The 14631-nt window shown below is 45.6% G+C and overlaps 1 protein-coding gene across 2 annotated transcripts in view; it reads right to left on the bottom strand.

Moving 5' to 3' along the window:
* pde4a (phosphodiesterase 4A, cAMP-specific) overlaps positions 1-14631 on the bottom strand; it is a gene marked incomplete at both ends in the record, with an annotated part of 35570 nt that overhangs the window by 4344 nt on the left and 16595 nt on the right. Inside the window, 7 exons of one of the 2 annotated variants that reach the window (XM_080523947.1) lie at positions 116-209; positions 5979-6091; positions 6571-6620; positions 7363-7433; positions 7562-7598; positions 8588-8773; positions 10899-11092. In XM_080523947.1, coding sequence (XP_080380073.1) covers positions 116-209; positions 5979-6091; positions 6571-6620; positions 7363-7433; positions 7562-7598; positions 8588-8773; positions 10899-11092 — 745 coding nt within the window. Of the gene's footprint in view, positions 1-115; positions 210-5978; positions 6092-6570; positions 6621-7362; positions 7434-7561; positions 7599-8587; positions 8774-10898; positions 11093-14631 lie in introns of those variants that run through there. The other variant, XM_080523946.1, reaches the window with a different exon arrangement.

The following is a 14631-nucleotide window of genomic DNA, read 5'->3' as shown; positions in this document are numbered from 1 at the left end:
CAAGATGGAGGTCAGCTTTGATAGGGTGGTTCTGGGGTGAGAATGAAGTAGGAGCATCTAGGGCTGCAGGAAACATGAGCAGGAACAACAGTGAAAGGTAAAAGGTTGGACTTACCCAGAAAGGTAGTGGAGATGTATTCAGATACCTGGTTCCCCGAACGACTCATCTCAGATAAATGAGAGAGTTCCCGGTTTAACATCCTCTTAAACTGAATAAGACAATAAAGAGGGAAGGAGAGAGAGGGAGAGGGAAAGAAATGAAGAAATGAGTACCAAAGTAAACAGAAAAGGTGAAAATATAGATCCAGTCTGTGACATAAGGCTCCCACTTTGCCTTGAAGCATCACTGCCAAACAACCCTAAATATTCATGAAAGCTCAATAAACCATTATTTTATTAAAATTTAAACCACACTAGAACAAAACATTTGCATGTCGCATTTCCAATCTGAAAACTGGCTCAAAAATAATACTTAACACTCATGCAGACAGAGCTTCACCAGTAAAGACAGACATAAACAACCATGTCACAAATCCTGTCTCCTTTCAGAGGAGATACCACAAATCCCTTGCTAGTAAAAGCCATACAGTAGTAGCTCATATTTTTGTAGAAACATCAAACAACATCATGTTCTGACATTTTCTCACCATGCCTAACTATGGCTGTTGAAATGGAACACATATAAGCACATATAACCTGTCCATCTATAGTCAAAATACAAACAAACAAGTCAACAATGTCTGTATTGAAATTGTATCAAAATGATGTATATTTGCATCAACATACTCCAATACCTATTGCAGGGTCATTTTGTAGGATAAGGCCACAGAGAAGGAGGTAGTAAATAACAAATTAAATACTGAATTAGCTAACTATGAAACATACATCTCTCCCTTGTTTAGGGTCTCACTGCAGCAGCTTGTCAAAGACACAATGTTGAGCAATAGTGAGATGGCTGCCATTTTGACATCCAAATCGTAATTCTCTTTTGTTTGTGGTTATGTCACCCTGTGTGCTATGACTGCTGGAATGTAGGTGAGAGAAACATATATATGATATAATGCTTAATATGATTTAACAGATAACAACATTGCATACAATAATTTTTCTATATGACATTATAGCATCTACAACCAATGAGGAGTAGGACTGTGAGGACTGGAAGTCAGGCTCCATGGTTCCAAGCCGAGCTGGTCACGTGCAGGCGCAGTGCGATTCGGACAAGACCCCTCAGTCTGTGTCCTACTGACTGATCCTTCACACATAATAATCTCCATGGCAACCGGGGAGGTTGCCCTAGCAACTGCCTCCTCACAGTCAGTCCTGCAGCATGATGGGAGAGCGGCGGCTGCTTGGGTGACAATCTGAGAGAGTAGGCAGGTGTCTCTGACCTTTCCCAAGGTCAACCCTCCCCTCTCCTACTCTCTCCCTCCCTGCATCTCTCCTACTCATCTCTCCTGCTCTGTCCCTCTCCTTTTCACTGACAACCCTTTCCACTGCTTCACTCTTTCTCTTATACCGTCCTTTCTCGGACAGACCTATGAATTACCCCTCTTCTCCTCCCCATTCCTTCACACCACCTCTCCACACCACACTGTCTCTCTCTCTCTCTCTCTCTCTCTCTCTCTCTCTCTCTCTCTCTCTCTCTCTTTCTCTCTCTCTCCATGTATTCCCTCTCTCCTGCTTCAATGAGGCATTGTTATCAGTACACGAAAGGACAGACAGGTATCTCGAACCCATCAGAAGCCCTATACCAGTCAGATGGTCATCCGGCACCAGGTGCCCAGTCAAACCAAGTGACACAGTTCTGTTGCAGGCCCTCGTTCCACAATGCTGAGTCATAGCTGCCAACCAACACATACCCTGTGCCAGGACCAGTGCCAGTGCCAATGCCAGGGACAGACAAAACACTTTATCCTCCTACTGAATAATGAAACACACGGTGGCGACGCAAAGCTGTGAGAGACACAGGAGGGCACCGTCAGTCCTCTGATGTCTGACATATGCACCCAGGGATGCGAGCAAAACACAGGAGCTGCAATTCCTTCTGAATTTCAGGGGAAATCAGGGCAACCCAAACGACTTCATCATCATCTCACTGCATGTCCTACAACCATTTACAACATATGATATTTATTTAAGAAAAGACAGGCAATATTCTATATATGATATTCTAATATATTTAAGGAAAGACAATATTCACTTCTAATGGAAAAGAGCTAAACTCAGAAGATGAAGGTTAGAAGGTAAGATTTTAGTTGTATAAAATATATATGTTTGAGTTTATTGCATACATTACCAGGGCCACAGACAGTTTAAAACACTGGGTAGAGTTGAGGGTTAATAAACTCAGAAACTCTGTGCCTGTTCCCCTTCAGTGAACACATGCATAAATAATGCATAGAATGTGAAAAACAGAATCGGTAAGGGAAAATATAAATACACACCCACCAACCTACATAGGGTGTAGACCCTATTATGCCTCTCATCCACAACAACATACTTAGACTCTTTCCTCCTCCCTCATCCTATCATCTGTTATTTTTCCCTGTCCCACATACTCCTTTTATTCTCCAAGCCACAGAAATAAAAAAGAACAGAACTGTCTGACATGGCTCTATTTGAAACCTCGATGTGAAACCTCATGGACCTAACTGAGAGATGGTTGCCTCTTATAAACAGCAATGGGGTATGATGTAGTATGGTAAAAAGAAAACTTGAGCACTCCAAAACATCTCTATCCAAGATGGCCGCTTGTCTGGCCTCATTCCACTCCCAGCCCTCCCAGCCCTACCTGGTCCCACCAGCCGATGAGCCAGGGTCTGGTGCAGGTCTCACAGAACAGGTCCACAAACGGGGTCCTGCGCTCCGCTGCGGTCACACCCCCTTCCAGAACCCCTCCAGCGGCTGCTCCCAGGTCCAGCTCTGACCCTCCCCTCCCCTGCAGGGGGCTGTAGCTGGAGGAGCGGGGCAGCCGGTAGCCCCCCGGCACGGGCGAGGGACAGGGGGACAGGGGGTCCGGAGCAATGGCCTCCACCACGCCCATGCTGAGGGTGACGGGGGGCGTAGGCTTCTGGCACAGGCAGGAGGCGCGGTAGTGGAGCGGGGAGGGGGCACTGGGAGTGCCCCAGAGGCATGGGGGCGTCGTCAGGTTGTGGGAGGAGAGGCCGCAGCCGGCCAGACCGGGACACTCCAGAGCGGCAGGCTGCCCCACGGAGGGGACGAGGGGGTGGAAGGGCGAGGGCAGAGGCTGCAGGTGCTCACAGTCTTTCCCTACATGCAAGCGTTCCCCAAACCAAGCCACCCAGTCAGTCCAGGAACAGGCCCCAGCGTGGTCCGCAGATAAGGGTCCCCCGCGATCGGCAGGCCAGGAGACCCCTGGATCCGGCTGCTGTAGAGACTACATCTCATCCCAGCTGGTGAGCAGAACTGACCCAAATCAAACAGCGGGGTTGGAGGAGGAGGAGAGCGGAGCAGGGGAAGATGGAGAGCGGAATAGAGGGAGAGAGGGACCGTCTGAAGGGCACAGGGAGGAGGCGATGGAGGAGGAAAAGAGAGATAGGAGGGAAAGAGAGATAGGAGGGAAAGAGAAAATGATGTTGTAATGAGAGATAGAAGGTCAGAGGAGAGGAGATTGACGGAAGACAAACAGGGGTAGAAAAAAATAGGGTGGAGGTGAGAGAGAAGGAGAGAGGGTGACAACAGGGGGAGAAAGATGACCGTAGTATCGAGCGATGGAGGTAAGAGGAGAAGAGACGGAGAAAGGAGGCAGACAGAGGAGGTGAAGGAAAAGGAACGGTAATGGAGGCAGAAAGAGAAGGATGGATAGACAGACAGACAGAGAGAGAGAGAGAGAGAGAGAGAGAGAGAGAGAGAGAGAGAGAGAGAGAGAGAGAGAGAGGCAGGCCTGTAGCAGACGGTCAGGCTAGAGAATCACAGCAGAGCTCTGGTCTGGAAAAACAGGCTATCTCTCCCTGCAACTGCTGCCCCTCCCCCACAGCGCAGATCCAGGGGCCGGGCCCAGTCCTCCCGGTGCATCAGCCCGTCTGTGCCTGACTGATCCCAGCACACAGTCCACAGTCCGCGGTCCGCCTCCCTAAACCCCGCTCCCGCTCACTCCATGGCTCTGCTGGCTACGATGCCTGTGGTCTAATCTTGCTGATTCAGGCTCCCCTTCCTCCACCGCTGATGTACTGCCTCTTGCGCCGTCTCCCTGGATGCTGTAGACAGCCCTCGCAAGCTAATCAGCCAGTGTGGCTGCATGCGCGTGCATGCCTGTGTGTGTGTGTGTGTGTGTGTGTGTGTGTGTGTGAGAGTCTGAGCGAGTGTGTGTGCGCAGCCTGAATGCGCATGTGCCGCAGACAGCATGTATGTCTGTCAAAATTGTGTGTGAGAGAGCGTGTGAGAGTGAGAGGCAGGGGATATTCAGGGCTGTATCTTCATGTTGATGTGGAATGGTGCTTTTATTTACTGGAGGTGGGCTGTCTCCTCTGAAGGCAACAGTGTTCTCTCTGTGTCACCCAGGAGAGTACTCTCTCCACATGCGCATACACATATGCACACACGTGCACACACACACACACACACTCACACGCACACGCTCACATACACACACACGCACACACACACACACACACACACATACTCTTATAATTTCTCTCCTGTCCTCTGCCTTTCACCTCCTTAATTCTTCTCTCTCCCTCTCTGCTTATTTTGCAAGCATGATTATCGTAATTCACACATACAGATACCGTTGTATAAAAACACGATTACAAATTGCTATATTTTCACTCTACCTTCGGGGTGATAACAAAAACAAGAATGTGACATTGCCTCTTTAAGACAGAACACTATTAAAGGAGCATTGCCTCTTTATCATTGGTCGATGCCAAAACCACATGCCTTGTGGTCAGAGTGGCAAACCAATGACTAAAAGGGAAGGGCAGACCCTGCTGCTGTTCCATAGCAACCAAGGTTACAGTACAGACATCAGCATCAGGACCCAATCCCCCCTCCCTCTTCTGTCCTCTCCACCCACAGACCCTCACCCTCCCCACTGCTTCCCCTCTCTCTCTCTCTCTCTCTCTCTCTCTCTCTCTCTCTCTCTCTCTCTCTCTCTCTCTCTCTCTCTCTCTCTCTCTCTCTCTCTCTCTCTCTCTCTCTCTCTCTTCTCTCTCACACACACATAACATCCGAAATTCCAAGATTGTTTGACTGCAGCTCGTACAGTCATGTGTACAAATGCAGTATGTAACTGCAACAATACTCTTAACAACACATATAAAATATACAATCATCAGTTACTAAGTATATGCAGAGAAACAAACATTACTCACACAATCATGAGAAGCCTACAATCATACCCGAATTAGCCTGTGGCTAAAAGCTCAATCAGAGAACGTCTAAAAACGCAGGCTCATCCCATCAAAATACAACTCCAGATAGCTCAGCCAATGAAGCCCCCACTTTGCATGCAGTTCAAGTTCAACTATTGATCAGCCTGAGGTAAATTATAGAGAGGTACAGTATGATTTTGAAATAACAATGAAACATTACCAACGATTATCCTGTTTTTCTATAGAAAAACACCAAAAAAGGCTAAGCTGAAAATAGCTAGAAGTATCATGAGTTACAGTGCATGAGGTAGCTGGGATACAGGGTTGTACAGGACGTTGTGACACAGGATGTTGTGATACAGTCTTCGACTTATATGATCCTATGGTTGGGTAGGTTTTGACAGTTTTTTAAGACAAACTTTCCTTGATTGGAAATTATACCTCAATAATATGTGAGAATACATACAGCAAATGGTTGGCCAGGAAGCCCAAAAAAATGTATGGTTAGGGTGTAAATGTAAATGCTCTGGGAGAGGGATATATGCAGGACAGATAAGTCACAGACACAGGAGTAAGGTGAAGTAAGGAGCAGGAGTAAGGTGAAGGGTAGTGATGATTCCAGTCCAAATGTGTTTCATGTACCTTGGTGGAGGCCATGTCACCGACAGAGCGATGTGTCTGGATGGTCTCCAGCTGGTCCAGACACCAGTCTAACTCATCCAGAGTCTCCCGAGCCATCTGCTGGTAAGTCTCCTCTGGAGGGCACAAGGACATATGTATGGAAGCATTAGCATAATTAATTCATAGCATGCCTTTCATAAATGTTATGAGCAATGACAAGATCATCACTGTGTCACACGTCAAAGAAGTGATCCTGACTTACATCAAAATGACCTGAGCAGAGTGAATAGAATAGGATGTTCTCGAATGTTTTTGCTACTGAGTTTAGAAAGTACCTACTGGATTTTAAGCATACCCTGAGGTGTGTCAGAGGTGTGATGTATCTAGAAGAATGCTACATTTGTCATTGATTAGAACAGTTGAGCTAAGATTTGAGATGTATACCTCCTCATTCAAATCATGTGCAATACAAGCCTATGACAGAGCTAAAGGGAATGGCGCTGCAAATTCACAATCTCTCATTTCTTATTAGTTTGGGAGCTTGAGTGTGTACTACAAAAACGTGTGGGAGAGTGTTCTAAAGTGACTAAGCTGAATTTAGTAGAAGACCTACCAGAGAGTGTTGCCCCGGGAACAGTGGGTTGGCTTGTCACTGGTGACCTCCTGTGGATTCATGGATAATTACATCAGAAGAGGTGCTGCTAAAGAGTGCCCTCTGCTGGATGCTAAAGCTAACTCACAATTACAGTAACGGGCATGGATTGTGTAATTCAATAACTTGCCACTGACAACAGATAAGCAAAGGCTGATGCAGTACCTTTGTATCATAGGCCAAAGGAATAATGAGGAGTCAGATATGGATTGAATAGACAAAAACAGCATTGCTGATTTCCCTAATAATGACAGTCCCTTGAACTATAGTTGAAGGTAGGCAATTATATTCAAAGCTTTGTCTAGGCTCTAGATGGCCCTAGTGGTTAAGCTTGCAATCTCGTACGGGACGGAGTTTGAGGGCATAGCACGCACTAATTATGGCTCCAGATAATTCCATGGTGCATTGTTACATCTCATATTGATGCACTGCTAAAAGCCTGCCAACTCACTCCCCCTGTCTATTGCATTACAAAGGAGGATATATTTAGCATTATTGACCATCTCTCTCTCTGCTGGATACCAAGTCAGGGACTTACAGTTGGGACATAATGTGCACAGCACACAGCACAGAAGGGATGTGATAAGAGTATTGCTACATTCTATAGAAAAGGACATATTCTGGTGAGAGTAAGGACGGTGGAGAGACAGGACCGACAGATTCCAGACTGTGATTGACTGTGACATTATTGAGACCTCAGATAGAGGCGTGAACAGCAAGATGGGGTAACGTGGCTGTCAAATATATACTGACTTGTTAGTGGGTGTTGTGACATTGGCCAGGATGGTGAAGTTGCTTCTTACAGTTCGTAGACTGGCCAGAACCTGGGGGGAGGGGTGGGGGGGGGGAGAGAATCATTCTCTGCACACTCATTTCAGACTTACAAGTCATTTACTATCACTATACATCTGCGGCTGTGAGCTCTCGAAGCTAACTGCAGTGTTGGACTCACCTGAGCAAAAGGGGTGACTATCATGTCTTCTGCATGCCTGTAGGAAGAGAGAGAGGGGGGAGAGAAGAGAAGTAAGGCTGGGGTGAGCTCTATGACTGTTTACCAGGAGTGGATGTGTTTGTGAACATAGTTTACATGTCCCTGCGAATCTAAACAGAGAGATGGCTCAGACATTTACAAACAGAATGCTATTCAAATATGTATCGAAGAAGCAGGCCGAGCAAGAACACTGCTATGATGCTAACCAGATTTAGTAGGATTTCATTAGCATAATGCTGCTATAATCATAATTATCATGATTGTCAAGTAAGGTGATTGTCATTGTATAGTGTGTAATGGTGTGGGAGATATTGCCTCAGTGTTGGTTTTAGCAGTGTGTTAAGGGATAGTCCTCAGTGTGTTTAAACCAGGATAGATTAGATTAGATTAGATTAGATTCAACTTTATTGTCATCGCAGAGTACAAGTACAATAAAACAAAATGCAGTTTAGCATCCAACCAGAAGTGCAAATAGTGGTATAAGGGCATGATATAAATAGAACAAGAACGGTAGTGATAGGTAACTATGTAATATACAGTATGTGCAGAGGTAGTATTGTAAACATCAGTATAGTTTAGAGGTATATACAGTTATGGGCTATATACAGTTATGAGCTATGTACAGTGAGGTAGTTTATGTATAGTATCTAATGTGCAGAAGTATAAAAGAAGCTAAGTCAGGAGACATGTGCAATGTGCAATATACAGTCGTTCATAGTTCATAGGTAGTCATATAAACATCAGTAGTGCAAAGGTTATAGAGTAATCACATTAACCAGGGATGAGCAGCCATGAAGTATTGTCATCATAGTATGTCATCATAGTATGCATTTTTCATTTTCATATCCATTGTATTCCAAGGTGGGGACGGGGGGATACTGAGAGTCATAGTCAAGTGTGTGGCGAGGGGGGGATTGTTTATCAGATAGTCCTCATTGTGAAGAAAGCGGCGAGAGTGGATAATGGGGAGGAGGGGTACATACTCACCCTTCACTGTTGACAGAGGAATTGCGTGACATGGTTTTGGGGGACGTGTCGTAGTCAGAGTCGGAGCGGTACAGGAAGGACTCGCGGCGCTGACTCTGGGGGAAGGAGGGGTGTACCACCAGCCCAGGACTCGCCTGCGAATCCATGGGGCTGCGGCCAGGCAACGGACCATTCTCTGAATCAAAACTGGGCAAGAGAGAAAGAGAGAGAGAGAGAGAGAGAGAGAGAGAGAGAGAGAGAGAGAGAGAGAGAGAGAGAGAGAGAGAGAGAGAGAGAGAGAGAGAAGGGTTATGTGGATGAAGTTCAGAGGAAGGAGAGACAGTGTATATGTAAGAGTTCCGCCCATAGGAGCAGCTGTGTACATACAAAACTCTATCAATCCATCACACTGTTGACAAACACACAACCCACAAAGATTAAGACTAATCTCTGAGAGATCCAGTCAAATACAAGCTTAGTACGAGCTTAGCCAAATGACACACAAAAACATTATTAGGTTTAGAGAGGGATCTCTTTTCATGAAATCATGAAATTCCTCTACTATTTCCTCTGTAATGAAAAGCACATCAGTGACAGATGCTAGGGAATGCGTTGCAAACTACAATTACTAATCGTCAAATGTACTGCTGCAACAAACATAGGGAGTGGTGCAGGGAGAGTTTGATGCTGCTTTAATGGTGAATCTCAGTCAGTCTGGACCAGGTCAGACAGAGGTGACAGCTGGAACAGCTTGATAAGGGATACAGGATATGAGGCGTTTGCCATCGTCACATCGTCATGTGTCGTAGGTCTGTCATTTGTTTTGTTTTTTAGCCAAGTGGTGTGTGTGTGTGTGTGTGTGTGTGTGTGTGTGTGTGTGTGTGCGTGTGTGTGTGTGCGTGTGTGTGCGTGCATGCATGCATGCATGCATGAATGTCTGCATGTGTTTGGGTGTGTGTATCTCTTTCTGATGCGTCATTGTCAGGGCCTTCACTGAGACCTCCTTATCCGTCTTTATCTTTATTAATATAAAAGCCCTGAGTGAAAGAAAACAAGACCATGGTTATTAGTGTACAGGGAGGCAGAGCCATTCACCAAGATTTTCAATTACTAACTCATTTGTTGCTCAGGGATTTGAACATGGAGGGGTCATGCATCAGCTTGGCAGGTCAAAACAGAAGGAGAGCTGATAGACGATCCACAGAACAGAATGTCTCAGTTCTGTTTACAATTCTCCTGTGTGATATTAGTGTTTAAGCTTACCAATTGTCTCGTATACTAAGACCTGCAGTGAAAATTAATGCCTACTGTCAAACAATGCTACCGTTACATGATGCCAGTACAATAGACAGAGTTTATTTGAGTAGATTAGATTAGAGACAGGGTCAACGAGATGTTTTATTGACCCTGTCAGCAAAGAACCAGTAGAAGAGATGGAATGGCTGCAAGCACTCTCTCCTTGTCTGCTTATTCCATGTTTGGCTCGCTCTCTCACCTTCCTTGCCTCTCCTTTTTTTGATCTATTGTTCCTTGGGAGTCTGTCTGTTCGTTCTGGAATTCACCTCCACAGCTGGGCAATCTGTCATATTACTCACAAGTGGAAGTATATGAGGCAAACACAAGTTCACATACCTGTATAAGGCTTACCAACCAGGCCTGAAAAATTATCCTATCATTGTCTATATCATGTTTATTCAAGCAATGAATTATTGTCAACCCACTGTCTTTATTTGGTAACATTGCTTATGAGACATTGGTATAAGGAGATCTAAACAACTGTTGTGCATATTCTGCTTTTTTCCCCTGCATCTAACCAAGTGTGGTTATTATGTTTACTGCCTCAATTCATTTCATAGGCAATGTTTATTTAGACTGCAAACACCAAATACACCATAAAACACATTATTGCACTGGAGCGTTATCAAACCACAGTGGACACTCACCACTCAGACTAATCTTAATCTTCCTGCCAGCTGCAAACTACTCTCAACACGTAGCTGTCCTCAATGGGGGACATAGTGTGTAATACCCTGGAGACTACAAAGTTAACACCTGTCTAGCAAGGAGGGAGCATCTCATACAACAGTGTTCTAAATCATGCTGGAGGGCACACACACACACACACACACACATACACACACACACACACATACACACACACACACGCATGTACACACACACACACACACACACACACACACACACGCACACACACACACACACAAATCAATATGACCACAGGACCTCCTAACTTCCTCCTAATGGAATACCTGAGAGGACGGTGAGCGTTAGGCGTGACTTGAGGACAGAAAGAGAGGGAAGGAGAGGGTACCTGTAACAACAGTGGGATGACCGCCTGCGCTCCTGAATACTGCGGTTGAGCTTCATTCGACGGAAAAAAGCGGAGCTGCCATGGCCCCGGGGGTGATCAGGGGACACAGGTGAAGTGATGGAGGGGGAGAGGAGGGGGGGACCCTCGGAGGTCTCCCACAAATTCATTTGTCGTGTAAGCTTCCTCTGACTCATCAGTGGGAGCTCTGGGCACAGCAGGCCAGATACAGATACCTCCTCCCCCACCTTCAGCCTCTAAACTGAGTCTGTCTGCCAAACAACCCTTCACTGTCTCTGTCTGTCAGTCTCCCTCCTACGCAGAGCCCTTTATCCACGATTCAGAACCACAACTCAAGTCTCAGCCAGAGAGAGAGACCCAGCACAAAAACGTTCCAATCCCAAATCCTAATAACAGGCCTAATGCTAGTTGTATTCCTGTTCCCAGTCCACTGATGTGCTTACAAGTCCACCTTTAAATCCTGTGCTGTGTGTTGTCGAAGCTCAAGAGTGCTGAGTCCCTTTGCTCAGATCCTACTTTCGTTCCTGTGTTTTAAACAGCCTCTTTCTTGCGTGTGCCTGTGCAAGTTTGTTTGTGGTTTCTCTGTCAGTGAAGCGTGAAGCCGCAGCTAGTGCTGCTGGAACCCGTAGCCTCTGTGCTCTCTGAGCGGGCTACTCTCAGGAGAGCTCGTCTGATATTTCACAACCTCAGCTCTTCTCTGTCTGTTTACTGTTCCTGTCTGTCTCTGTCTCTGTTCGAATGCTGATCCTGGGAGTGTCACCCATCACCACCTCGGTCCTCAGGACACTGGAGCTGCCTGTTGTCTCACACACGACCTTGAAGGACACAGGGGTGGACAATACAGCTCAGGAACCCACGGCATTCCCTCCACTCTTTATCTTTTTCCTCTCCCTTTCTTCACTTTTCGTGCCTCTCACTTTTCGTGTCTGACTTTTATTCTCCACTCGGCTGCAAGCGTGTGCTGTTTGTCTGTCCTTATCTCACTGATCACAGTAGCTCTAGCAACAGGAAGGCTGATCGGTAAGAGCAACAGACCACAGGCACTAAAGTGAGAGTTACAGTAATGAGGATGGGGAAAACTTCAGATTGAAAGCATAAGAGGAGGGAGGACAGAAGAGAGGAGAAAAAGGAGGGGAGTGACTCATGCCCTATGTAAATGTTTACATACTCCACCAAAAGAGCATGTCTTGCTTCCAAAACATATTTTTATTTTTATAACAACATCCGTGCTTACTGAGAACATAACTTTGACCTTTACACGTGAACACAATGCTTACCAACCACAATCAAAAGAGGAACAGCAATTAGACCATGAAACAGATCTCCAATAGGGTTTCATCATAGCTAATTCTGTGGAGAGACAGGAGCTCACAGACTAATAGCTAATTCTGTGGTAGGAAAAGCTCTATCTATTTATCTAAGATTGTGTATGTGTGTGTGTGTGTGTGTGTGTGTGTGTGTGTGTGTGTGTGTGTATGTGTGTGTGTGTGTGTATGTGTGCATGTGCATGTCCGGATGTGTGCACATGCGTGTGTGTGTATGTGTGTGAGGGAGAGAGGGATAGTTTATCTGCATGCATGAAGGGAGTTTGGGATATTTGTTTTCATGCAAATGTATGTCTGCTGTCATCTGAGAAAAAACATGGTGCATAAATTCTATGTACCACTAGGCAGCCAGCAACACAAAGAGTATCCACGGTGGAACACACAATTAATATAAGATGCCTTGTCAAGTAGTCCCCCCCCCCCCCCCCCCCCCTTCCTCTCAATCTCCACATTGCACCGTTTTCCCTTTTCTCTCTCTCTCTCATTCCCTTTTCTCCCACCCTCACTGTCACTGTCTCTCAAGATCTTCCTTTCTCTGTCTGCCTCTTTCCCTGTAATTTGTCTCTTCCAGTGACTCACCCGAGAAGAAAGAAATAGGAGAAGAATGCAGGCTGGTAGAACGGAGCTTACATTTGTTTATGGGTCACAAGGGACCCACCGAGCATAGCCTTGTAGTCACTCGTGAAACTACCTTTTTCCATATGAAATAATACTATTTGAACAATGTTCTTTTCTATGGTAGTAAACATAGAAACATTGATAGTGATATTCATATTCATGCAATGCAAACGATTACAATTAAAAGCCACAGGGAGGTGATGAATGTGAAATGTGAAGTCAATTATCACATATCAATTATGAATGAGTGACAAAAAAATGAGGCTGAACACAACATTGCACAGAATAATTTCACATACGCGCACACACACAGACACACACACACAGACACACACACACACACACGCACGCGCACACACACACACACACACACACACACACACACACACGCACACACACACACACACACACACACACACACACACACACAGCACACACACTGTGATTACAGGACGGGCTGTCGACAGCTCTCTCGGTTTCATTATGTGATAACAGAGTCCCTGGAGAGTATCGCTGTGGACAATGACATGATGATCAGAGGTTTCCGAGGGAAAAGAATTTGTGCCAGCTGGGTGCGTCCTTCCCTCCAGAAGATAACAAACCAGTGTACTAACCCTTCCAGTCCACTGAGGAGAAAGGACAGATTAAAGCTACTGTTTATCATGTACCTGACCTGTCTGGTTCTATTACTCACAATGGCTAGATTCATCTAGTAGGCCTACTGGCCTGTACAGTTCTCATTTCACAGTAGACAGAAGAATAGTAATGAACAACATTCACAAGACGACTCTCGCATGACTGGCATGTAAAACAGGAAACCTCAACTGTTGCATGTGTAAACGACGAGAACGAAATGAGCTGGTCTCATTACTTAGTCAACACAGTTACTGTTGACAGTAACAGGTCCCAGGTGTTTCTGTTACGGCTCAGCCACCTGCACCACGGCAACTCCAGTTGTAGGCCCTGCACCCTTATTCCCGGGGGGGGGGGGGCTAACGGACCCACCCTACACTGATAATTCCTGTCTTGTCAGTATCATATATCAATAAATCATAGTTAGCAACCTTCGATGTGAAGTCACCTCTGGTTGAACTGTAATATATTCAGCTCAGCAGTATTTGACTGAGAATCCTAAGAACATTTATACATTGTATGTGGCTTGTGTTATTGTATTGATAAGTCAATAATATAGTACAGTAGTATGCTCTATAACCTCTTGTGTGTCTGCATGTGCTGCATATTATGAAGTAGGTCTAAGCCAGTAGTTTATGTGGCTTGTGTTATTGCATTGAGAAATCGATAGAGTAAGAGTTGATTAAGTATTATGCTGTTATGTGTCTCAGAGTATTATTGAGTGCTTTACAGTATCTAAACCAGAGAATGTGAGTGCTCTGCAGCAATGCCTAATTTCTCTTCTATGCACACTTTTCAGAATTTGATTAAGTTCCATTAAAACAGCGGGCTTTAAAAGGCTTTGAAGCCTGAGTCAATGCGTTGATTAGTTTAATTAAACCTGAAAGTCTGTAAGGGACAGTGTAAGAGATTTGCACTCTCAATCCATCCACTCCCCCCCCCTCCCCTGTCCATTTTATTATTCTACAACCAATATGGATGGACTGTCCGTTCTACACATCAGCATTTCCCCCAGAGCCCATTCCTCCAAGCTCTCCTCTCCTCTCCTCTCCTCTCCTCTCCTCTCCTCTCCTCTCCTCTCCTCTCCTCTCCTCTCCTCTCCTCTCCACAGTGCCGTCACAGGCCCTCGCTTACACCTT

The sequence above is a fragment of the Nansenia antarctica genome (assembly GCF_963989245.1).
Source record: "Nansenia antarctica genome assembly, chromosome: 2".
Taxonomy (NCBI): domain Eukaryota; kingdom Metazoa; phylum Chordata; class Actinopteri; order Argentiniformes; family Microstomatidae; genus Nansenia; species Nansenia antarctica.
Note: the sequence above shows the minus strand (reverse complement) of the source record. Positions and strands in the feature narration are given on the sequence as shown.